Below are 27,844 nucleotides of genomic sequence, written 5' to 3'. Positions count from 1 at the left end.
AGCCCAACCGTTGTCACTGGGTGCCAATGACTAACTGCCATCCCTCTAGTCTTACACTGTTAAATTAGGGACAGTTAGCACAGGTAGCCCTCGTGTAACTGTGCGCGGATTTCAGAAACAAATTACTTACATTTTCTTCAAAGCTCTCTTCATGGTTCTGTATGCTTTATTAAGATTTATTTTGTCAGTGTCTACAGTGTTAAGAGACCTTTTCCCTTGAGAAGGCCCGGCATGGCCAAGCGCGTAAGGCGCGCGACTCGTAATCCGAGGGTCGCGGGTTCGCGCCCGCGTCGCGCTAAACATGCTCGCCCTCCCAGCCGTGGGGGCGTTATAATGTGACGGTCAATCCCACTTTTCGTTGGTAAAAGAGTAGCCCAAGAGTTGGCGGTGGGTGGTGATGACTAGCTGCCTTCCCTCTAGTCTTACACTGCTAAATTAGGGACGGCTAGCACAGATAGCCCTCGAGTAGCTTTGTGCGAAATTCCAAAAACAAACAAACAATCCCTTGAGAATCGATGAAGTGATTTTAATTAATTTATATGAATTGCCTAAGCAAGTGCGCATGTGGTTGAATAGCTGCGCATATCTTAATCGTCTCAATTATATTATCTATCTTGGTATATAGATGGTTGATGTTCTTCCATCTTGTTCAACTACGGGATAAACGTAAAATGTCAGTTAATATATAATAAAGAGAGTGTGTTACTGCAAACGTAAGGATTTAAAAATTGGTTAATTTCTCTTTGTACCTGTAAACACTTATTATTTTTATGAACTTTGGAGTTTTTGTCCCTTTTGATTTCTTCACTAAGAATGTTAGAGAACCTGAAAAATGGAAATTATGAACAAATGTACAGTTCCTTAAAAATACATTTTTTGTGTTTGGTTGTAAAGCTTTAGAATAAATTTTGCAGATACACCTGACTTTACAATTTTTCTACTGTGAGTTGTTAGAAAATATAAAAGGAGTTTAGCTTTAAAATAAATAGAACGTGATCTTGTAAGACTTTATAATGAAAAAAGTTATATGTTATTAAGCGTTGGTGCACAAATAATCACTGTTTAGTGTCAAGTCATAAACGTGTTTATATGACCAATTGAAGAGGAGTAAAACAGGATCTATTTGCCTATTATGAATGTTTTACCTGATGTGTACCAGAGACAGCCAACAGTTCTTCATAGTTTTCCCTAACACTTTCCTCCACACACACAAAATAATTTTCCTTAAGATGCTTGAAAAAGAGCCCTTCTAATGCCCATCACTGCTGTTCTGAGCAGATAATATTTGATTAGTTTGACTTGTTGATTGAAATTGATGGATTGAAGGTTGGAATCTTCTGAAACCATTTTTCAATCATTCTGTACTTGTCCAAACTGCCCTGAATAAAACTTACAGTGCTCATTGTACATCAGATGGAATGTAGTTTTTGTGGAACAATAGTTTAGATGCTTTTTATGATATAATTAATATAAATATTTTTAGAATAATTCTCTATAATTATAAACTAGTTGGTATTAAAACCCTTTCTTACTATTCAGTTTATAGATGAATGATACACAACGTGGCCAAAAGTATGTGGACTCCTGACCATCACACCTGTATGTGCATGTTGAACATCTCATTCCAAACTATGGTGATTAATATGGAGTTGGGCCCCTCTTTGCTGCTATAACAGCCTCCACTCTTCTGGGAAGGCTTTTCACTAGATTTTGAAACATGGCTGCAGGGATTCACTCCTATTTAGCCACAAGTGATTTAATGAGGTTGAGCAAGTAGGTCTAGCTCGCAGTTGGCATTCCAATTCATCCCAAAGGTGTTTGATGGGGTTGAGGGCAGGCCAGTCAAGTTCTTCCACACCAACCTTGGCAAACCATGTCTTTATTGACCTCACTTTGTGCTGAAACAAAAAAGGGCCTTCCCCAAACTGTTGCCACAAAGTTGGAAGCACACAATTCTCTAGAATGTCATTGTATACTGTAGCATTAAGATTTCCCTTCAGTGGAACTAAAGAGTCTATCTCAAACCATGAAAAGCAGCCTCAGACCATTATTTTTCCTCCACAAAACTTTACAGTTGGCACTATGCATTCAGGCAGGTAGCATTCTCCTGGCATATGTTAAAACCAGATTTGTCCATTAGACTGCTAGATAGTGAAGTATGATTCATCACTTCAGAAAACGCATTTCCACTGCTCCAGAGTCCAATGGCGGTGTGCTTTACACCACTCCAGCTGATGCTTGGCATTGTGCAAAGTGATCTTAGGCTTGTGTTCAGCTGCTCAGCCATGGAAACCCATTTCATGAAGTTCCTGACAAACAGTTCTTGTGCTGTTGTTGCTCCTAGACGTTTCCACTTCACATTAACAGCACTTACAATTGACTGGGGCAGCTCTAGCAAAGCAGAAATCTGACGAACTGGCTTGTTAAAAAGGTGGCATCCTATGACAGTGCCACATTGAAAGTCACTGAGCTCTTCAATATGACCCATTCTACTGCCAGTTTTTGTCTATAGAGATTGCATGGCTGTATGTTTGAGTTTGTGCACTTGTTAGCAATGAATGTGGCTGAAATAGCCAAACCTGCTAGTTAGAAGAGGTGTCCACATACTTTTGGCCATGTATTGTATCTTGACAGTAGTACATGAACAACCAGAAATCAATTTAATTGGTAGATGGAGCTATAGTGTAAGTTATTTAAAATTTTGACTTTCTGTTTTCAAGCTAAACACATTTAGATATGATAAGAATGTGTAAAATACTGATTTCATTAGAATCTTTGTTTGTTCTTATTATTTCCACTTGAACTTTTGTTGTACTGTCTCTAAAACTACAGTTACCAAAACCTGATTAATATTAATGCATGTCACAACATTTGATTTATTTAACAGAGATTTTCTATTTTCACCTAGGCTGCCTTAATCTTCTGATATATCTTTAATTCAATATAGTAGAATTAGGAATGCGTTTTTCAAGCTCAAACAGGGATCAATTTGGAATTGTTTTCAGTGAACTTTGTTCTTTCATAGGAAAAGGAATCTAGTATTATATATTTATATACAATTACATGCTGGTATCATACAAACAATGACAATAAACCATTTGGTCCTTCAAGACTATGTTAATAAATCCAGAGAGAAGTAAAAATTGAAACTCGCCATTTATCTTCTAGCCAGATATGTATTAAAGCACCTCAAGTTCTTGAGGCAGTGAACATAATAGGACCCTCCTCATGCATATTACTTTTCTTGTACAAGACAAATTGTAACTTTATTGTTAAATTTACAGCTTGGTTTACAAATGTATATGTATTTATATTTTAATTTAATTAATTGTGTATTTATATACATTTTAAAAATATAAATCCTGTTTGAAAAAATTGTTTATTTATAACTATAATAAAATTTTAAAAAGCACACCCAATTCAGAGGAGACATTCTTTTTAAAAACACATTTCCATTGTAATAATTCTTCCTTTTTAGACAAAACTCTTTACATGCTGTACCATAGTTTAAAATGTTTATGACTCTCATTTGTCATGGAGTCCATGAGCAACAGTGCCATCTACATTGCTTTTAATCTGCCAGTGTTTCTTTTATCAAAATGCAACAAATGCTGTTATCTATGCTGTGAAACCAATGTATACTTTACCAGAAGTCTGTTTGTAATCTGTAAAAATCTATTTAAATGCTATAATGATGTAATTATAGTTCATAGAAAGCTTAAAGATGCAGAATTATAAACAATAATGGAATTATTTGTGTAAAATAAAGGTTAAAAAATTCACTTTAGCTGTACATTATTGTTTGATGTTTCTGTTATTATCACTGTTAAATTCACATCATCTTGATATTCATCTGTTTAAGAAGATAAAATGAGGATAGAATTGATAGAAGAGCTAAACAAATGAAAATAAATAGCATGAACTGGCCAGAAAAATAGTTTAAGATATTGTATATATGGTGTTTTTAATTATTGTTTACTCATCACAGTGAACTATATTTGTATAATATTTGAAGAGTATCTAACATTTATAGTATAGTTGATTCATCTGAATTATTCAACAGAGAAGATGTTGAGATAATAAAAATTAACATAAATCTCAATCTACCATTTGATTTACCACTTACCAATGAGTCCAGAGTTACTGTGAAAGGTGTTAGAATTTCCTGTAACTTGCATAAAGCATTGATAAGCGGTGAATCAAATGATAGACTGTTCACCCTATTAATTTCAAGATATTGCAAACAAGTACAATAAGTTGTGACTAGCGGATGAACTAATCATTGACTACACTATATACTATAGTTAAGTTGTCATCTTCAAATTTTCTCTGCTTTTTTAGTTATTGATTCAACTAAAAGAAAGGGTATTGACATTTTTAAAATATAAGATTTTTCTTTACTTGTTTTATTTGGCCAGGATACACTAGCTTTCTGGCTTAATTTCTTTGTATATTTTGTACTAGTCAGCAAGTCTTGTTTGTTTAGTGAATAATTTTTAATGTACATTATTTATTGTTTCCTCTGTGTTTTTGACTGACACACTACAGATTTAAAAAAAGTTGTTTTTTTTTCTCTTCAAATTAACAGAAATGTAAATCATAAATAGAATTTGCTTTTATATTTATTGTGTATGATTTGGTTGTTTTACAAGCCTGGAAAATCTATGACTTTCATTTTTCTTTTACTTGTGAAAGTATAATTGTTAGATTTCCCTAACTTTATTGCTGAATAATTTTTGAAGTAGCCTTTGGTTAATTAAAAAAGAAGAAGACATTTATCACTGTATTAATGGCTTCAGAGTTTGGCATTTGTAGAAATGTAATTACATCCAAGCTTCAAACCAATTATCATGACATATTCATCATTAAATTATAATCTAGAGAAATACCTTTGTTTACTGTTGTTAAATTTAATAAACAAATCAGAAACAATTAGTATGAAATACCTATGAATTCATATAAAAAACCAGCATCAAGTGTCGTTTGTTTAGCTTTGATCTGATATTGGTATTTCCTCAAATACCGTTTCCTGTTTCTTTTCCTTTTCAACAGTGTATTTATTGCAGTAAATCTGACAAAAGAGGAAATTTCCTCAAAGGAAAATCACCTTTGCACTAAATCATAGAGTAGCTTATTTACTTCTCTTTGACCAACTGTACAGTTAGGAATGATACTTGGCCAGTATAAATTTTCTTCATACATGCAAATGACTCTGTTTTATCTAAAAGTATTTTTGAACTACCTGTATCTGTCATTCTTTATGAGTTATTTTTAATTTAATTTAACACAGAAATATAGATGTACATGATAAAAATGAAGAAACAAATTTCACTAGAAAAGTCACTATAAATTTAAAAAATTCAGTTTTATTATTATTTGCTGAATGTGTTTTTATACATGAAGTACCATGTACATCTTAAAAGAATATTTTATAGCATTCTCCTTGAATCATAGTGAATTGTGTGTGTTTGTTTTATTCTTTAATATCTTAAATATTTCCTTGCTAAATTGTATTTTATAAAATTGCAGTAATAACAATTAAAGTTTTTCAACAATATGAATGATTACTTTCATAATTCAAACATTAAAAACGAAATTGAGAATACAGAATAGTTATGTAAAGTAATTAAGTGCACACCAGATTCAATCAAACATTAATAAGGTGAGGATAAGTTATGAACATTAAGACTGCAAAATGTAAAAAAATCTAAATAATATAGTATTAGCAAATTGTGAATATTCTACTCCAGCCTTTTGAAGTTGCTGTTTGTTGAGGTGATAAGTGGTGCATAGAAAATAGTAGTGAGGCACAATTCTTTTAAACTGATGAAAATACTTGATTTTTTGCATTTACGTTACTATAATTATCGTGCTTCTTATATTAACTGTGGGTTCAGGTGATGATTCTTCACGTGGAGAATATGGGGTGACAGTTCTTCCGGTGATCTAAATTTTGTTTCTGGAGTACTTAACTATTTTGAATCCAGTGACATAACTAGGAATAGGAAGTATTCTTTTAAATGTGAATGATTAAATCAATCTCAAAAACATATATTAAAATTAGTTTCAAAGTTATGTCACATTTTGCTAATTTATTTCACTAATTATTTAAAATGGTTGTGCTCAAACTTCATCAAAGATACTAACTTGTGGTAATATATACAGAAGTTATGAAAACATACCATAGCTAGTGTCAAGTGCTGAATAATGTTAAAAAAGTTTAATATATTTTTAAATTGATTTATCATTGTGTTCAGGTCACTATCAATCTGTGGCAATCTGATGATTCATCTGACAGTTTTACTCCAGTTCTCATACGTGTGGTGTTTGTCATTCAATATCTCCAGTATTTTCAGCTATCTTTTGGCTCTGGAATCATTCCATGTTAGTCACCACCCTCTTCTCATTAATATCGAAAACAAACTGGCCCATCTTTCTCTCTCATCTGTCTCTGTCCAATTCTTTTGGATACCAGGTCATGTTGGTATTTGTGGGAATGAGCTGGCCGACAGAGCAGTAAAGTCTGTCTGTTCTGAATCTATCATCCCAGTACCCATTCCATACATGGACTATGGTCCAGTTATCAAATCCAGACTATACACCAGATGGCAGGCAACCTGGAATGAGCAACACAATAACAAGCTTTTTCAAATCAAACCTTTTCTTGGTCTTTGGCCCTCTTGCTTCTGTAAGGATCAAAGAGAGGAGGTTGTTTAGGCAAGGCTATGCATTGGTCACAGTTTTTCAACCAACCACTTCCTTTTATCTGGGAATGCTGCACCAATGTGTGGTCTATGTGGCACTCAGATCACAATCATCCACATTTTATTATCATGCCATCACTACAACCTAGAACAACAACACCATTTTAAAGATATTTGTAAGGCAGGTTTACCCTTGACTTTGGCCCATGTTATAGGTGATATTGCTTATCTCACTCATTTTTTACATTTTTAAGAGCCATTAGTCTTTTACACATTTTAATGTTTTAACACGATTTCTTTCACACATTTCAATTTTTATTTTGACTTGAACCCAGGACTGGAAAGGCCAACTTCAGGTGACTGACCGCAATTTCGATCTTGTTGCTTCATTCTGTTTGGCAAGTCTTAATTTTACACATTTTAGTTTTTATTTTTATTTTGAACTGAACCCAGGACTGGAAAGCCCAACTTCAGGTGACTGTCAGTAAGGGTGTACTTCTTGCTTCAGTCTTTCTGGCAGTTCCTAATTTTACATATTTTACTTTTTACCTTAATTGCACTATACCTATACTGTACCATATCTTGTCTGGCACAGATAGCCTTGTAGCTTTGTGCCAATAAACATTGAATACCTACCTACCTATCTCCAGTATTTTCTCATTTAGTGCCTTTATACCATAAAACCATAGAGTTATAGCATGACCTCAAGCTCACTTTCCATCAATTTTAAAATGTCATGATCTTTCCATGTTGTGCTAACTGATCCAAACATTATTCTTTAAATGTAGTAAAAAAAATTCAGCTTTCTTGGATTTTGTATATTTATATCTAACAATTATGGAATTATTACTATCATAATCTTTGATTTTTTATTGTTTCCAATTGCTGTGATTTTTTAATTTTTTTTACAATCAGGTATAGCTCTGTTTTCTCTCTTGGCACGTTTCGTCTTTTAATTAAGTTTGGAATTCCTGACTTTTAATTTCTAAAAATATTTTATACTCTGCACAACATGTACTATTTATCTTTATTGCACTGATATTAACACCTCTTTCAAAATTTGCTAATGTACTTCATATAGAATTTTCAACATAAATATTAAGTAAATAAGGGGTGAAAATGCAATTTTTTCTATTATGTGCTGGAAGCTTTCTAACATCAAATTTAGACCATAATCTGTCACACTGTTTGCATTCAAATACTTTTGAATAACTGGTGAAACATACAGATCTTGATTCACTTTCTACACTTTCTTGATAATATGTCCATCTTATGTGTGTAATCTGGTCTCTTATTTTTCTCCCTTTCTGAAATTCTGCCAACTCTCTTGATATATCTTTGCCTATGTCTTGTTGTTTTTTATATCCTCTTTATCAGTATGTATAACAGAACCTTATTTGCAAGTGATATGAGTGAAACAGTTCTGTTGTTCAGCATTCCTCTCTGTTGCTCTTCTTCAAAATTGCAACAAAATACTGTTCTCTTCCAGTAAATAGTCCACTCATTGCTTTTCCAAGCATGATTATAGGGTTTGTGTGCCTTCTTCTCTGGTTACTTTCATCAGTTCAGCTGGTATATAATTCACTTCTAGTGATTTCGATTTTTTAACTGTATCAACAAGCTTAAATATAAAAATCTTTGGTACTCTTTCAACTGTAGCTCTTTTCGTCTCATGTTATTCATTGTATATAAATTTGTAAAATATTCTATTTAAATGTATTCTTCTTCCATTCAGAGTGTTCCAGTTTTAATTACATTTTCACCTTGGTGAAACCTTTTCAATAAGATCTTTTACAACTCTAAATAAATCATTAAACTTCTTGTTCACACTATTTTCTTTGGACTTAATGTATTTTTCATTAGTAAAAGTCTGGTTTATTTTTAGATTATTTTACTTCTTCTCTTTTCTTCTTGTTTTTATTTTAGATTCTTGTCTGGTTTATTTTTAGATTATTTTACTACTTTTCTTCTTACTCTTTCTTCTTGTCTGGTTTATTTTTAGATTATTTTACTTCTTCTCTTACTCTTACTTCTTGTCTGGTTTATTTTTAGATTATTTTACTTCTTCTCTTACTCTTTCTTCTTGTCTGGTTTATTTTTAGATTATTTTACCTCTTCTCTTACTCTTTCTTCTTGTCTGGTTTATTTTTAGATTATTTTACTTCTTCTCTTACTCTTTCTTCAACAAAATTAACTCCTGTCTGTTTGAGCTTCCCTCTAGTCTATCTTCTAACATTATTGGAGAGACATTTGTTAAGTATTTTGGCTTTTCATTTATTATAGGTTGTTTCTATATGATATTTAGTAATATCAAGCTTAAGTTGGATATTGTTACTAGTTGTTACTAATAGCTCTTGTTTGGGTAAGATGTGGTTAATCTAACATTTGTTCTCCATCTTTCAAAGTCTGTTGTAATAAGTTCTCTTTAAAGTGAAGTCCAAGTAGCCACAGAGAAATCAGTAGGCCATTCATCAGCTTAGTTTTGTGAACCAAGACCATCCGAAACAATTACTGTTTAATACTTCTGATTCCAACTTTTGCATTAAAATCACTCATCACAATTGCAATATCTTGGCCCTTTATTGTAACTATCAAGGAGAGCATCAACAGTATTGTCATCTGCACTTGTTGTGAATGCATATACTTTTATAATTGTGGTTGTACTTGTATGTGTATTAGTATGATCCAGTCATTGACTGTGTTTTATACTAACAATCTATGTTGTTTGGTTTGATTTTGATAATATTATTGCCATTCCATTCATTCTGTTTTGATCTTGTTGAGAATAATATACAATGTGGACATTTTTCAGTGTAAAAATGGGTGTCTTCCTGTCTACCTCATTTCTGAAATTTTAGTGATATTTAGCTAGGATTGATCAAACTCTCTCAACAGGTAATCCTCATTCTTGTGTCAGTATGAGGTTCTTTCCTAGTGTCATTTGTCACATCTTCAGACCTAAGGATCTTATCATTCAACACCAAATTGTGGTTCTGTTTGTTTATTATCATAAGTATTTACAAGAGGCAATAGTAATGTAGTAGGGCCTTGGCTTTTTCCACTCCACAAAACAAATCATCAGAGTGCATTGATTTAATAACTTGAGCAAATGTCACTGTTATTGTACATTTCACGACACTGTCTAACAAAGCTGCTGCCCATTGGTTTTACCTTAGGTAAGGGTTGATCATACCTGTTAAATGTGTGACCCCAATATCTATGAGTAACCTTTGTTTTTTCTCTGTTATCAAACATAGCAGACAAGAAGAAATTTTCTGTATAGAGTTATTGTATAGTTTTTTCTACTAAGAAATAACTAAATTTATAAACACTTTCATGAAAAAATGTCACAATAAGTCTAAAATCAGAACTTTCAGTGACTACCTCTATGCTCAGATTCTATTAGAATATAGAGTTATATATAGAATATAGAGTTGTATAGAGTTATTGTATAGTTTTTTCTACTAAGAAATAACTAAATTTATAAACACTTTCATGAAAAAATGCCACAATAAGTCTAAAATCAGAACTTTCAGTGACTACCTCTATGCTCAGATTCTATTAGAATTATTTTTGCTTTCACCAAGTATTCAGGGTTGGGCATACCAGATAATGAATCAACACTTTGATACTATGATGACTGATTACTGTAGTCAAGTAGGTGCTGTTAACAAGCTGCTTTATCTCTAGTCTATCAGTTCAAAGTTATGTGTAGATAGTTCATATAACATTTGTGTAGCTTTGCATGAATATCCGTATTAAATTTTTATTAATGTCTGTAAATTAAAAAATTATAAACTTTATAAAATGAGAATTTTTTGTAATATTAAGTAAACAAACAACTAAAATTGATTAAATATTAAAGTCAGTGTTTGTTACTTTCAAACTAGAATTCCAGGATGAGTTAGATATAAAAGGGGCATTTTAAATTAATTGCTGTAATTGCGTGCTGGAAATGAAACTCATTATTTTGACATGCTGAATAGGACCTTCTAAATTTAGTATGAACTGTAATATTATAATTTCTTGTTGCAAAGCTCATTCACAATTATTTTACTTCATGTAGATATTCAATTTGTGTTGTAAAAATTACATTCTAAGATTTCTTTTAGATTTGATAGTCGTTGTATTAATTTTAAGTTTAAAAAGTATTTGCTGAGAATGTTTATAAATGTGTATTAGTGAAGGTGACAGAAGAGACATCTAATACAACATGCTTTTAATGTGTACATGAAAAGTGAGCAAACTGCCTTGGAGCTTTTTCATAGCTTTTAAATAATATCGATGAAAAACGTTTAAATTATGAAGTCCATACGAATGTATTATTATTATAGGTAATCTTAATCAGAAACTAGTGTAAGTTAATAGTTTGATAAGAAGGTAATTATTTATGTAAATATCTACAACTTGTAATTTTATGCTCAGAATGAAATTTACAGTTAATTTGGTTTGTTTTGAATTTTGCACAAAGCTACATGAGGGCTATCTGCTCTAGACATCCTTGATTTAGTAGTGAAAGACTATAGAGGGAAAACAGCTAGTCATCACCACCCACCATCAGCTCTTGGACTACTCTTATACCAATAAATAGTGGGATTGACTGTAACATAAAATGCCCCCATGGCTGATAGGATAAACATATTTAGTGGGATAGGTTTACGGTTTGAGTGTAATGAATGATTTATAACCATTAATGGTTTAGAAGCCAATTTGGAAGTTCCAAATCATGATTATAGGGCAAGTCAAACTGATTGTGTGCAGTTAAATTTACAGTTTGTTTTGACAAAGTTTGTATGAGGGCTTTTTTTCTGCTTTTAGTGGATAGACAAGATACATAAATGTCCAGAACATAGCATGTGCTTTTATAATTATCAATAGCAAGTGACCATATGCTTTGAATTTATCACTACATTCAATAATGTTTGTAGAGTTTTTCTCTTCTTACAAAAATTTCAGTTTATTAAAAATATTTTTGGAAATATGGAATCATGTTAATATTTTAGAGTGCATCCAGCAATTATGATATCAAGTGAAAAAGAGTAACTGGCTAAAGAAGCCCAACTGATAATCCTCAGACAGTATTAATCTGTTAGGTTGAGTTACCAGAAATCTTTGTATTATTATTGACAATAAATCATTCTATGATTTGAAGATTGACCAAGTTCAATGTACTAATTAAGTATCATAAACATTTATATTTTCAATGAGCTATTTAATTTACAGAATGTTTTTGTAATTAAGTGTCATATTTTCAATGAGTTATGTAATTTACAGAATGTTTTTGTGACATTTTACTTATGATTACAGAGGCATTTTAACATCATGTACTGTTAAACCAAATCATCACCACTGAGTGTCTAGAGATCGAAGTTTATTTTAGTATTTCCTATTTAGTTGACAAATTATAAGTTTATTGTATCTACAGTAATGTTTTTGTTCATGCAATGACATTCAAGTAAGGAATAATGAATGTTTTAAATGTTAAGCAAAATAATCCATGTAATGTCCAGCTAGGTAAACTTTTTTTTTTTGTAACTAAATCAAATCTCATTAGCTCAGCTCTTAGGAAATTCTTTACAACTACAGTTATTCTGCTAACTTAAGAAAGTATTCAATAATTTATAGGCCTTGTCAGGTTTATTAGACACTTTTATAAAATATGAATTTAAATATGTCTGAGAAAAAGTTATGGAATTCCAGTCAAATGGAATAAGATTTTGGTGCAAATTGCAGTTTTTTTAGATGCTTAAAATATGAATTTCATTGTAAATGTATTGTATCTGACCTAAAAAGTGTAAGGAATATTATATGTACTTAAATGATGCTAAAAATACATATACACATTCAAAGTTTTTTTGCGGAGTTAACTTACTTGAAAAATTAAATTAGACAGATAGAGCTACTCAATATACAAAATATACATACTTGATTATTTTCTATTATTAAAAGCTTTTATTACAAAGAAATTTCTATATATTTTTATTACTATTTATATTTCTCTTGTACTTAATATTAATGGAACCTATTTTAACAAGAAATTTTGTACAAATTACATTCTATTAATTTTTCAAGAAATCTTTTCCCTGCAGTAACAATTGTGGGATATGTAAAATTGTTTAGTTTATTAGTGTCTTGATCTGTAATGTAATATAATAGTATGTACAAATTATTGCTCAGATTAGAAGTCGAGTGCGTCAACCACCTAGCCATGCTGAGGCCGGAAAAAATGACAGTAGAGCAAATTTGAAACATTTTGAAAGCTTGGTAATATTAGTTGAAAATTAACAATAAAATTATTTATTAATTAAGACATAATATGTGTTAATCTTATAAATTAAATTGTTTAAAACTACCTTTGGCGCCTTTTCTTTAATCCACTAATGAAATATTATTTTTTTCACAATTCTTGGTAAAACTGGCATGAAGTAGGACAAGTGAAATTTAAAAATGACTCTGGTAAATATTTTAATATTACCTAATTATTAAATATGTTTCAGTGTAAAAATTAACTCAACCATTTAATAATATTATGTCTAATATAAGTTATATAAATAGAACTTCGGTTACTAAGTATTTAGAAATGCATTACCTTTTAGTAGGCTTAGATGTGAAATTCTTTTCTTACCATAAATAACTTAAAATATTTTAAGTGTTTGAATAAGATGTGACAATATTATCATAATTAATTATTCACTATTTTTCAGTGTTCATGTTTCCTTATTGATTAAAGGCCTAGCTGCATTTTTTGGTTTGCCTTCTCAAGCATTACTGAAGAGCTGTGATGTAGCAAAATTATAGTCTACTGCAGTAAGCCAAAGATTAGATTAGGCTTCTACATCATTCATATATTCTTTTGTCTTTTCACTGAAGTTACACATTTAGGTGAAGAAAAAAAACATTCACAAATACACTATAGTCACAATACTTATTTCTTTATTAACAGTTCTCAATTTGACTGTCATTAATAATTGAAAATGTTCATTCTTGTTTAGGCAAATACTATCATCTAGTCTTTTGTTTGTTTGTTTGTTTTTGGAAATATTTATGTTCATTAATTTCTTTTTGTACCTTATAATACATCAAGTATGTTTAAGAAATTGATAAAACTAATCCCTTAAACAAATACAAACCATGTGATTGTTTGTTGTTATTTCTTGCTAAATGATAATGGTTGATGGTTCTGTTTTTTAATTAATAAAATATGACTTAAAACAACAGCTGTTTTCTATGTGATGAAAAGTATATTGAATCAGTCAAACATTATTGGTTGCAAAAATGAAGAAGATATATTTAGAACTATTTTAAATCTTCAAAAAAAATGGATCTCCATTCAAAAAGAATTGTCTGTATATCAAATAATAACACTTAAAAACTTTGAAGTCTATAAAATGTTATACTTTTTTAAGTTACTTTAGAGGTAAGTGTAAAAAGTAGAAATAACTTAAGTTTGTATAAATTCTATGTGTAAAATATTAGTTGACAAACTTAAAGGTGCATATCTCAGAATTGTTTCTCTGTTAGCTAACATTCACATAAGAAAATAATTTTCCTAACAGAGCTCCATGCATGATTTGTATAGATCCTTAAAAACCTTGAAAAATTAACGTTTCTATAAAGATGCTTGAATTTTGTATTCATAAACATTTGTTCATAATGTAGTGATGTAACTTATACCTATTGGAGTAATCCAAATATTACACAAACTTATATGATTTAAAAAAATTTCCTGTCAAACATATCCTCAGTGGAAGCATGCATACAACATAATACTGCATTAACTCTCTTCTTCCTTCAGTCATTCTGTAAATGGTATATTATATCAATGTAACTAGTAAGATCGTAACTATATTAATTAAAACGTGTGTTGAGGGCTGACTTGTAATGTAGTAATAAGGGTGAACATTTAAGTTTGTGATGCAACAATGAAGTTGCATCTAATAATAAAATGTTAAGTATAGAACTAAGTTTTCTAACTCATTCAAAATTTTTACAGGAAACCTCTATATATAATGTTACCTTTGAAGAGAGACTGTTAAACTTCCATGTGATATCATTTTACAAACTCTATTGCTGTGCTTGTTGTTCAATTATTAACTTCAGGATGATGAAGTTATGAATCAAAGTATTGACTACTGAACGATATATTTCATTTTGATTAAATCAAAATATTTGGCATGTAATATGAAGTTTGAGCTTTTCCAGGCAAGCACTAGGTACAAATAATCAGATACTTAAGTGTTCACTGCCAGAGGGCAGTTGTTTCACTGTTCTCCTTACACTAACTAACACTATGCGTCATCTTGTGGAGTTAGTGAAAGTTGATCATTATGTTACTTTGAGCTTGAACAAAAGTGACACTTTTATCAATAAGCTCTGTTGTATCAATGGCACTTTGGTTTCAGCTGTTTAAAGATAAAACTCATAAATACTATTGAAATAATAAAAGAGTAATTGTGTAAAAGTAGCAAAAATGAAACCAGTTATCTTTCTTGATATAAGAAAAAATTCTAATAATAGATAGGTTGGTCATTCATCTGTGACATCAAGTGTACTTTCTTATCAGAAAGATTTCTGTAAGGTTAAACACAATTGGTAGAAAGGGACAACAGCCTTTTCCACAGGCAGATCAAGTGCTATTGTTAAAATAAAACCTGGAGGAAAATGATTAACAGTCATGTTGTGCTGCATCCTGAGAAGAGTAGTTTTTTGTTTTGTATATATAACATTTTTCAACAACCACTCACTTTTATTACTTTTTTACTGAAGGCTTTCAACTTTGCAGCAACAGCTCAAAAAAACATTATTTTTGGTTGTTTGTGCAAATAAGTAAAGATTATTTTACATTGTTGCATATCTTTCCAGTCTCTCTCTTTCACAACTAGTTTAAAATCATATGATTCAAATTTACTCTATGGCAAATTTCTGCCAAACCTCTTCGTAACTGGTAGAACCTAACCAGTTCATCTTGAGGAGGATTAGTCCACCGGAAGATACCACAGTGAGCTGCATGGTGAATTTTATTATTTTATTATACATCTCTTTTAATTTAAAGCACAATATAGTCGAAAAAATAAATTAACTAAACTTTAGTTTGTATGTTGACCAGAAACAAATTTATGTATTGGTTTGAAATTTTTATTGCCTTTTTAGTATAACTATTTGTAGTGTGTATGTGTGAAATTTTACCATTTGACAAGTTTTGTTTTTCTATAGATTTTAGATATTTGTTTGAAGCATGCTAACAGAAAAAAAAATGAAAATGGAGAAATCTGAAGTGCAAGTTTTCAACAATTAACTCTGTTTAAAGGCCCATAGGAAATGTAAGCAGACATTCAACAGACCTCGGGGACTCTGCTCCAACATTATTAAGTGGAGAGATTATAATCATTGGTTTGGGTGTCCATCAATGTCCGTTTCTGTAGAAACCAGAGCCATACCACGAGCAGTGCATTGAAAAGCGTCCAAACTCAAGAGCTGGGTACCAATTGTCCAATTGACTGACAAAGTGAATGAACAGGTTATGGTGCTGAATTTATAGGTTGCACAGGGTGCCATTAAACATCAGTATGGCACTGGAAGAAACCATAGGACAAATGCAGGATCTCATAATTAAAAATCATTGATTGACAGTCAGATACATTATTAATCTATGAACAGTTTATATGGTATTAGACAGTATTAACCAATCACTTGCAGTTGAGAAAGGTGTTTGCAAGATGAGTGCCATGAATGTTGACTGATGAACAAAAGACAACTTGACTGCATTATTCAATAGCCTTTTTAGAACAGTTCCATCTAGACCCAGATAATTTTATATTCTGGTTTATTAATGGTTGAAACCTAGGCCAAACTGTAAAGTATGGCTTAGAAATGCTCATCATCTCTGCATTCCTAAACTGTTTGTGCCACTGATTTGGTGGACAAAGTCATGGGATCTACATTCTGGGATGCTGAAGTTCTTGTGCTTGTTGAATTATCTACAGTGAGAAGCTACCATCACAGGTAATTACTATGAACATTTAATTGGAAAACAGCTTCAGACTATCACACTGGACTGTAGCATGAAGGCAACACGAAATAGTTGGAATTATCCCCTTATGAAAGCATGCAGCTTTGAAAAAATGGTGTAAACATTTTTTTAGAGCATCTATTACTCTAAACACATAATAGATAGTAATATTTTGTGTTGTTTGAAATCATATACTAAACATCATTTATAAAGTTATTCATTAGGAACACTTTTTGTTTCAGAGCACACTAAACAGAAATAAAATTTAACGTTATTTCGATTCTACTAAATTATCTGCTAGGTGAATGAGGTGTATCTTTGGATAAAAAGTACAGTTGTAAAATAGATACTAGTGAAAATTAGTATTCAGTACATGTTTTAATGCATTGTTTTACTATTACTGAAACTACAATGTAATCAGTAGTGGTTTAGTTACTAAGGAAGGCTTAGAAAAATTACCAAAACTTGAAATACAAAATGCTTTTAATACTCATATGAAAAACATTCTCTATATAACACTAATGGAAGAAAGAAAAAATAAATTTACATAATAGTACATACAAATTGTGGAACATAAGTGTTTGAAATTATGAAACAAAATGTGTTTAAAAAAACGTATTGTACCTACTTATGTACACATTTCTATGGTAAATAGTTACTTTACATCAGGCAACATAAAAACACTCATTATCTGAAAATTGTTTCATTTGTTAACACTTCTTTAGATACAATGAAAGGTGATATTTTCTGCTCTGCTAAAACACCAAACATCTACTCTGGTACATTAAAAAACAGACACTGTAATGACAATGTTTAAAAATTTAACACTCCTACGAATTTAAATACAAAATTATTAGCCTAATATTAATAACCTTTGAAGTTGCTCTGGGGCCTATTAGGCCCCACTTTTCGTAGGAGTGTTAACTTACCAATCACCTTGTATTTTCATTCTCTAATGCCAAGTTCAGAAACATTGATTTTAAAATTGCTATTGTTAGCAGTATTATATAAATACAATAAGCATTTTGATGCTATTGAGTCATTGCAAAAGCATTTTAAAATCTATTAGAAACAACACTGTTATTTTGAATACTTAATGGAAATTTTTTATCCTGATGAATAGGATAAAGCAAACTTCCAGACCCTTTTGAAGTTGACATACAAAATAAATACAATACACTGTCCATTTATTCATCTAACTACTTCTTACATTTTACAGTAAACACACTGAAAAATTCAAAAACAATATAATATTGTTTATGACAAAACTTCAAACATTTAATTTGGGCAATAAACATTTACAAAAAATACAATATAAAACTGATTTCAGCCATTGTCCTTGTAACCCCGACAATGTTTAGATAACTAATACAAACAAATATTACTCAATAAAAATGCTATCCTGAGCCTTTTGTTATTGTAAGGAGTGTAACAGTTAGTACACTTGATATTACAGACTATAAGTAATGTGGAATAATGCAAAATTATGTAACACATATTTACGTTCAGTTCCACTAATAATATAATTTTTCTCATCATTGTTCATTTTCCAGTAACCTTTTCTTTTAATATTAAATTGGTTTGAATGTCATTAACCTTGCAAAATTATGGTAGTGACCTTGTTGTGACATTATGTCATGATCTCAACGGTGTTAGAGTGTTCCTGCTACTAAAGGTACTCATTTCAAACAGTTATAAGAGCAGGACTTAGAAAACAGTGGAACTTTTGCATTGCTATATTTAACAACAGGGTCCTAGGACTCTTCCCATTGGCCAAACAGATATAATATGTGCCACCCACGTTTTATGAGCAATAAATAAACTTTAATAAACTCATATATATAGGACTGTACTGGTAACAAACCTGTATTGCAATGAGAATTTTTAATTAAAGCATTTTTTACTGATTGATTACCTGTGGAATCTTCAAGTTTTGCCCTTTTTTATTTGTAATTCTAACAGTATTATTTATCTAATTTGAGAAAAACTGGAAATGGCACAATACATTTTTTCATAATGTTGCATCTGAAATGGGTGTGGTACATATACCTTTCAAAAAATTAAAACATTTGAACTTCAACACAAAACACTGAAAAAAGAATTATTCTAATAATGATTATTGATAACAACTAATGTAGGCATATACTGTACATATCAACTGACTAAATAAAGCAAGAAAAAATATTCAGTACTTGAGTTTTACTTTTTCCAGTATATAAAAGAAAAGTTTAGTATCTGTCATTAATTTTTGAGAATCCAATTTAGTGTTACGAATAAAAAGTTAGAGATGGTGTCTCCATGAAAATTAACTGTCTGCAGTTATGTCTGATCTTTAAACACAGAAGCAAGACATTACAAACAGTCACAGTGGAAAGGGAGACACTGAGATTTCAGTTTTTATATACCTGCACAAGATGTGCACTGTATAATACTTTAATTGTACCTTGCACATATTGTTTTCCCATTGCTGCAAGTACAATGAAAGTGGGAAAGATTTATAAAAAACATACACAGAACATACTAATTTTAAATGCATTTTCCAGATGTTCAAAGGTTATTTCTGGAACAATAAGATCTTATACAACTATACCAGACATAATAAATTCTTATTCTATTATACATACATGCACACAATAGATAATTAATAAAGATATCCTTTTGGTTTTGCAAATGACTTAAATGTTATGTAAAAATAACTAGTCACATGGTTATGTATACTGCAGAAAAATACTAAAAAACAACAAAAAAACTGTACACACCAAAAAAATTGGAATGAAACTTAAATAAAACTTTATCCAACCTGTCTTTCTTTCTGTTACTATTCCAAGTAGATTCATCTCAGGTGAGTACAAAACATATGCATTAGTCCCAGTTAAGTGTTCAAATATTGACTTATAAATAAAATACTCTTATAGTTAGTTGGGATACTAAAACTGGGGCTTTGGAAGTCAAATTATCCAAGGACAAATATATATATATATATATGTATAAAGATATAAAAAAAAATAATACAGTATATCTCACAAGTTGACAATTTTGCTAGTTGTTTTTAGTGAGTATACTATGAGCTATAAAATCAGTTCTTTAAAAAACAATTAAAGATTACACCAGTTCTCCAAAAACATTTTTATTATTCCATATACTTATCATGAAAGACGTTGGCTGACTGTGTAACACTTTTCTTTTTACAAATGAACACATAAAGATCATTTAACAAACAAAATGGCAATCCTGAAATTCCTAATTTAACACAGAGACAAAAGTTTTTAATTTATTCAAAGCACCTGATACAAGGTAAAACTTTTTATGTTGGTGGAATTGAGTCCACAACAATATCTAATAACTTTCACAAATAGAAAGACAGAAAGAGATTTATGTTCTCATTATTAATTGCAATAATAACATTATAAAAAAAATATTTTTTGCAAGCAATTACAAATGCTAGTAACTTTCTTTAAGTTGTAGAACTGGAAACAGCAATGGGTCTCTTTCAAGTCTTAAAAAATGTCCTTGTCTTCAATAGCGATTTGAAGAAGTGACTTGAGCCATTAAAATAATTTTTTTTAGTTCTTCACACTAATCAGTGCTGAAAAATAAAAATGATAGGAATAAGTTGTTTATTTGGTTTCTATTTTTTTAAAAATGCAACTTGTAATTGCTGTTTAAAAGTAAGAAATATGGGGATATGGATACTTTTGGTCTTAAATACTATAAAACTTAAAAATATATACATTAAACATAAGAGAACAAAAAAAACCCAACATCTTCATTGGATAACTTAAATTTTTTTTTTTTTAATTTTAGCAATACAAAATAATTATTTTACTTTATTTACCTAAATATAATTTAATTATCCAGTAATAGACTTTAGCAAATGTAGAAAGAAGTACATTATTTTTATCATTTTAAGTCAAAATTTTAAAGTATTTATGTAGTAAAGGCCAATATGTGACTATGTTCTTACAAAATAAACAATTTTATAGGAGCATCCATAAGTGTGCTTTGTAATAAATAGCAAGAAGCTACTATTTTTTTCATTTTTCCCAGATTCTGAGCCATGTAATTTTGTTTGATTGTTAATTATGATTAACTTGCATTGCTTAATCAGTATAACCAAACACAGTATGTATTTAACATGCCAAAACACTGATAATTAATTGTTGCATTAGGTTTACAAAATGTTAACACCTACCATTCAAAACAAAAGATCAGAACTTGTAGAGGTTGACCAAGATGAAACCTCTTCTGAGTTAGTAGGTTTGAGCATCTCTTCACTGGCCTTAGGACTCACAGTTTCTTTTTGGGCCACAGGGGTTAGGATTTCTCTGTGGATGGGTCGAGATACTCCAAGCTCAAAGGTGTCACCATTACTACTGAGCACAGTTGGAGTATAACTACTGAGGCTACCTAGTAGTGGTAAAGCAAAATTCCACATTTACTGAAAACAGAGAGATATAATTTACTTTTGCAGTTCTGTATTAAAAAACACTAATTTTAATAACTGGATCTCTCTACTTCAATACATCTAATTACTTGATCATTTCATATAAATTTTAGAAATCATGCACATTTTTAACAAAACTGTTTTTACAAATATGGAAATATTGTGAATGTGTAGTTCTTTAGTTATTTTCTTAAATATTAACCATTCATAATTCTACGAATTAAAAAGAAAAAAAATTCACAGAATAACAACCTCAAGACATTAATGCAAGTCAGGAAAGTCTATCACAAAAATGAAAGAGTTGTATATACCCTCAAATACAGGAAGGAACGCACTTCTATAACATGTCGACTTATGTACAGGGTGTCTGACAAGTCTAGAATTATACGTGGTTTGCAACTTCTCTCAATTTCAGATACAGGACTGATTATGGCACTGTCAAAACATCAAGTTGAGTTAATTCTGCTGTTCATCCAAAGTTATGTTGAATTACGAAGACAACACATTAAACACATTCAGTGAAATTCATTGAAGTACCTGTGGTTTCAGATATTTCAAACATCCTGTAGATAAGGAAATCCTATTTGCCACATCAACATCACTCTAATCAAACTTTGGTATTATTAGTTGTCATAAAAAAAATCAAATGTCTATACCACTCAAAAACTTCATTTTAACACACAAGAGCTGGTCTGGTATAAAGTTAAAATGTAATCCAAATAGGTGGTGTTTGTCTCGGATTATTTGAAAGAAAGGTTAGAGATAAAAGTAGTAAGTGGGATTTTTACTCACTTTTTTTCTAAATCTAATACTGTAGGCTTTTTTTTTTAAACAAAATACACGACTGTTTAAAACCAGTGTTTATCAACATTATATTACATCTGGTTATTAAATTTAATATATTTCATTCAATCATTTTAATTCGTGGAGCCTTAGTGTCGATGTAAAAAACAAAAGGTCTCGTTCAGTATATCTTATACAATGGTGAAACTAATAAAAGTCCGTACTAAGAAGACATTAAACAAACAATATAATTCAGTAAATTAATGTTTTCGTTATATTATAAAATTATACAGGTGATAAGCCAATAATATTTAACAGAGATTAATGTTTGTGAACCACTGAACACGTATTAAATCCTGATCATATTTTCCCTCTGTGACCATAAATGTCGGGAGATCGTTAACCGTCGCGACATGCTAACACAATATAGGCTTTCAATAATCTAATATCCAACGTAAATGGCGTCAAAATCTTAAAATTTCTCATCCCTCACTGCTATTGTGACTGATGAAATCACTACACCAGTTGAGTGTCATGTATATTATTTAGGGAATTTTAAAATCGCACTTTACATTAATATGGATTAATATTTTCTTTCTTCTTTCTGCTGCAATAATAACCAAAAATTAGATTACTAGTTTTATTTACAAACTTGAACGTTTTGGTAAATATATGGTCACCTATCAAAACAAATACGATAGTTAAAATCTGGATATTTGTTACGTCACGAAAGATCTCTTCAGAACAGAAAGGTTTGGCTTGTTTTGAATTTCGCGCAAAGCTACTCGAGGGCTATCTGTGCTAGCCGTCCCTAATTTTGAAGTGTCACACTAGAGGGAAGGCGGCTAGTCATCACCACACACCGCAAACTCTTGGGCTGCTCTTTCACCAACGAATAATAAACCGTAACATTATAACGCCTCTATGGCTGAAAGGTCTAAATTGGATCGTATGGTCAGTCAGGTCAGAGCAGAAGTATATTAAGGGACTGCTTACATACACCCTTGTGCAAATTAATTGAAACAAGACGGAAAATTACGATTTTTTTCAATGTTTTGCGTTTTATTTCTGAGAATCTAAAAACTACTCACAAATTAATACATGATATGACCTCCTTAATTTTTCAGAAGATCGTTAATCCGCTTTGGTATCGAGTCCACGAGTTGACTGAAATCTTTACTGATTTTTGGATCACGGTACCACACCTCAATTATGGCCTCAACTAGCTTATTTTTCGTAGTACAATCTTTTCCCCGAAGTCTTTCTTTACAAATCGCCCAAAGATTTTCAATAGGATTTAAGTCCAGAGAGTTTGCAGGCCAGTCCAGCACCTTTATTTGCGTTGTAGCCATAAAATCCTTAAAGTTTCGATGTGTGGCACAGAGCCAGATCTTGTTGAAAAATGTGAGATTTATTTGATAATCTTTTTCAACTCTGGAACGACTCTTCTCTGCAAAACTTCGATGTACTGTGGTCCTCGCATCATACCTCCTACGATATGTAAGCCTCCGACGCCATAGTAGCTGAAAAACCCCAAAACATCTTCTTCAAGGAATATTTTACGAACTGATTGATGTGAGATTCTTGAAGTTTCTCACCTGGAGATCTGCGAACATGTAGACTTCTTTGACCCTATACGAAGAAATGAGTCTCGTCACTGAATAACACCTTCCTCCATTGTTTTTACGTCCATTTCTTGAATTTCAGACCCCATTGAAACAGTTTTTTCTTCATTGAGTTGGTAAAAAGTTGTTTTTTGACTGGTCTCCTTGCCCTCCTAACGCAATTTCGAATGAAGTAATATATCTCAAAATTTCGTCATATATCCCAAAAATAGATCGATCGTACTGCAAAACACAACTAATGACGCCGTCTGTGTGAAAAAATGACTATTAAAGAAAATCAGCGGGTCCAGCGAGTCTACACCGGTCGCCATGCTGAAAATATTGTGAAAAAAAACATTTGTTTCAATTAATTTACACAAGGGTTATTCTGATTGACAAGTTATATCTGCTTAAAAAGCATGTAAAATGGGAGAAAAAAATCAAATAGTTAACCCGAGGGCTATTTTTATTATTTGTTAATGTTGTCGATAAAAAATCGTTATTTTGTGTGATCTTTCTCTGAGTGACTATTAGCAGTGGTATAATATACTTATCTTTATTTTTATTCATATAAACATACTTATAAACAAAGATTTAAGCGTATGCTTAAATGACAAATTGAGCCTTAAAGGTGAATTTTACAGAAAAAAGAAAACTTTACAGTCAAAAGAACTACTCATACTGATTAATTTTGCAGGTTCACATATTTCATAAAAAATATGTGCTAATAAATAAAACATAGAACTTGGTGCAGAAAGAGCCCTTTCCGAGGGGCAATCCGAACGTTTTAGTTTTTACGTTTGCCGCTAGGAAAAGTACTGTGACGTAATAGTTGCCAAACAAACCGCCAACGCCAGCGCGTTGAATGTAAATAAACATAGCCAGTGGATACGGAGGAACAGAGGCAGAGTCTGTTTTGACTTTGTGTTCTGAACAGTGTTGAGTAGCGCCATATCAATTCGAACCTACTCTGAACGAACCTAGAACAGTTACTTTTGACACAGATCTGACAAGTTCTAGTGATGAGGACAGTTCCACGAGCGAGAGTAGCGGAACTGTGAGTGAAACTGATAGTGCCCAGGCCGGTTGCGAGTCGGTCATACCTCCAGTGGAAGAATGGTAAGCCTAAATCATGACAACAAATATGGTCTGTATTATTTCACGTGCAATTTTAAGCATCTCGAAACCTGTCTGGTGTTTATAAATTATTGATATCACAGACTGGGTTTTATTTGTTTATACTTTGCCGACTATGGTAACTAATACTCGGCCCTTCCACAATCATTGTACCGGGTATTTATGACTCGTAACATAATGAATTTCAATTATACGTCATAATTCTGTCTATAAGATCAAATTAGATGCAGCAGTCTGAATAATTAATTTAATTTTACCATAAATGTATAATTTATATGACATATTCCGTATGTTTGTGCAAGGTATAGGTGTGGTTTATGCCAGCAGATGCCAACCAGGAGAGAGTGCGTTTGTTGTAGTTTGTTCTTTTCGTGATGACAAGGGATGGCTTCAGAGGGGTGGAACCTGTATGCTGCAGGTTGAGATCAGTCCTCAGTTCTACACGAGGAAAGATGATGGGGACGATCCTGTCTACTGCCGATGAATTTTTCAGTCTTAACCTGCCTGGCTTGAAACCCACGGAATCCAAAAACAGTGGGATCCGACACAAAACATAAGCGTTCAAAGTGATCTTGACAAAGCTTTGTATGGTGTGGAGTTCAGTTCTTCCTATTGACCATCCGCACCCACTGTCGCCACCTTGCCGGTTCCTTCTCCTTGCACGGAAACGAAAAGAAGCTTTGGCCCGATGTCGAACCGTTTTTACAACCATAAGCAACGCAGTAAACCATGTTATCATAAAACAAACATAAAGTAGCAATATCAAGACAAAAATAGTCTCGCAAAGTATGTAATCCGAAAAAAGCACCGATAGATTTACATAAAACACCAGCACTGAAAGGAACACAATGGTCGGCGCGCAACGAAGCGTGTATGGCAACTATTACGTCATAGTTGTAAAACGTCACGGAAACAGCCGAACGACCAAGAGGAACTTGAGTTCGAGGACCCACATATTTTGTTTCATTTTTTACTCAAAAACTAAAATGTTTAAACATATGGCAACCACACAGGAATTATACTTAACCAAAGTACAGTTTCTAAGGCAATTATTAACTTAGTTGAAAATTCACCTTTAAATACCTTTAGTATATTAGTTCAAAATTAGAAGCATCTACGCACGTACAACCGTTACATAGCTTTTAAAAAACAAACATTTAAACAATGATTAAGAGTACAATCCAACATAAACTTGAAACCATATTTTTGCTCATTATTCATAATTTCAACTACCTTGACACAATATCTATAAACTTTTAATTTTTAGTGTTTTAAATATCAAATTAGCAATATGGTCTGTATTATTTCACGTGCAATTTTAAGCATCTCGAAACCTGTCTGGTGTTTATAAATTATTGATATCACAGACTGGGTTTTATTTGTGAAATAGTGTGGTTAACTCTATTAACGTTAACTACTTTCTAAGAGTAATTTGTGTTTTCTAATCTACACTATAAATTATATGATCGTGACACCACACCAGTAAACTTTATGTTATTATGGCCGCTAGCATTGTTTCAACTTGTTTTTCTACTACTTTGCAAGTTAGGTTAATTTACATGGTTTTAACACTCGATTTTGAATGCTGGAAGTCAACCTGGCTCAACTGTTCCAGCATTCAACACGCTTGTAGAAGACTCACGTTCAAATCCCAGCTAAACTTTTCAATAAATGATCATATTTATCATATTTATAAGCAAGCGCTTTCAATGCCACTATATATTAAATCAGAGATTTGAGATTTTGGCTAAAATTCGAATTAAAAAATAGCATGTTTATAGCATCAAGCTACTTCAACTTTTCATTTCAAGTGAGCATTTTTTTACATTATCTATGAAATTACTTCTCAACTAGGCCTGGCATGGCCAAGCGCGTTAAGGCGTACGACTCGTAATTTGAGGGTCGCGGGTTCGCATCCCCGTCGCGCCAAACATGCTCGCCCTTTCAGCCGTGGGGGAGTTATAATGTGACGGTCAATCCCACTATTCGTTGGTAAAAGAGTAGCCCAAGAGTTGGCGGTGGGTGGTGATGACTAGCTGCCTTCCCTCTAGTCTTACACTGCTAAATTAGGGACGGCTAGCACAGATAGCCCTCGAGTAGCTTTGTGCGAAATTCCAAAACAAACAAACAAACAAATTCAACTAAAATTCCGAATAAAACTAGAAATAGTTCAGAAACAGAGCTATCTGTGCTCTGTCCACCATGGGTATCGAAAACTAGTGTCTAGAGTTGTTAGTCCACAGACATACCGGAAAAACTAAAAGGGTGGCACGACAAATTCAAGAAAACTTAACAAAATTAGGGTAACAGAAGCAGACAAGAAACAACTGAAATAAAGTTCCTGTAAAAGCAAAGCGAAAAAGGCAAACATATGCTGAAAGTTGTGTAAACGGGTTCTGTACCCCCTACCCACCACCATGTCTTCCCCATGCGTTGAACGGGTAATCAATTAGTTTATAAAAACCAGCAATAGAAAAAAAAATGTTCGGCACGGCATGGCCAGGTGGGTTAAGGCGTTCGACTCATAATCTGAGGGTTGCGGGTTCGAATCTCCGTCGCACCAAACATGCTCGCACTTTCAGCCGTGGGGGCGTTATAGTGTGACGGTCAATCCCACTATTCGTTGATAAAAGAGTAGCCCAAGAGTTGGCGGTGGGTGGTGATGACTAGCTGCCCTCCCTCTAGTCTTACACTACTAAATTAGGGACGGCTAGCACAGATAGCCCTCGAATAGCTTTGCGCGAAATTCAAAAGAAACAAACAAAAATGTATAGATAGCATATGCGGGATTTGTTTGACTAGTACTTTTGCGAAAAGCCATGCAACGGCTATATGCATATAGCTGTCCTTAATTTTTAATCCATATATTAGATGGGAGGCATTTAACCAGCAGTACCACCTTCAACTCTTGAGTTACTCTTATACAAGTAGGATTTAACTGTCACACTTACAGAACACCCAAAATTCGAAGTTTGTCTTTGTGGCAAAAGTGCAAACCATAAAAGGGAGTAATATGTTAATATACTCATGGACGGAAAAGTTAGCACGTGAAGCGTTACTTCATAGGTTCTAAAGTCCACCTTAATGCTTGGTTGCAAAAACTGGGCGGATATATGTTGTAAACACACGGCGCCTTGAAAATGTTACTTTTTTCGTGCATATT

At 32.0% G+C, this 27,844-nt stretch overlaps 1 protein-coding gene across 3 annotated transcripts in view; it reads right to left on the bottom strand.

Annotated features, from left to right (window-relative positions):
* Nucleotides 1-17,178: 17,178 nt before the first annotated feature.
* Nucleotides 17,179-27,844, bottom strand: part of LOC143252234 (uncharacterized) — a 56,236-nt gene continuing 45,570 nt past the window's right edge. For 2 of the 3 annotated variants that reach the window (XR_013028894.1, XM_076504064.1), the window contains 2 exons: nt 20,906-21,120; nt 17,179-20,299 (listed from right to left, as the gene is read on the bottom strand). Coding sequence is in view for 1 of the 3 variants with exons in the window: in XM_076504064.1 (XP_076360179.1) it covers nt 20,909-21,120 (212 nt within the window). In the remaining 2 variants the exon portion in view is untranslated. Of the gene's footprint in view, nt 20,300-20,905; nt 21,152-27,844 lie in introns of all 3 variants that reach the window. The other variant, XR_013028893.1, reaches the window with a different exon arrangement.

This window comes from Tachypleus tridentatus, chromosome 6 (genome assembly GCF_004210375.1).
Source record: "Tachypleus tridentatus isolate NWPU-2018 chromosome 6, ASM421037v1, whole genome shotgun sequence".
NCBI classification, from domain to species: domain Eukaryota; kingdom Metazoa; phylum Arthropoda; class Merostomata; order Xiphosura; family Limulidae; genus Tachypleus; species Tachypleus tridentatus.
This window is presented reverse-complemented; position numbering and strand designations above follow the sequence as displayed.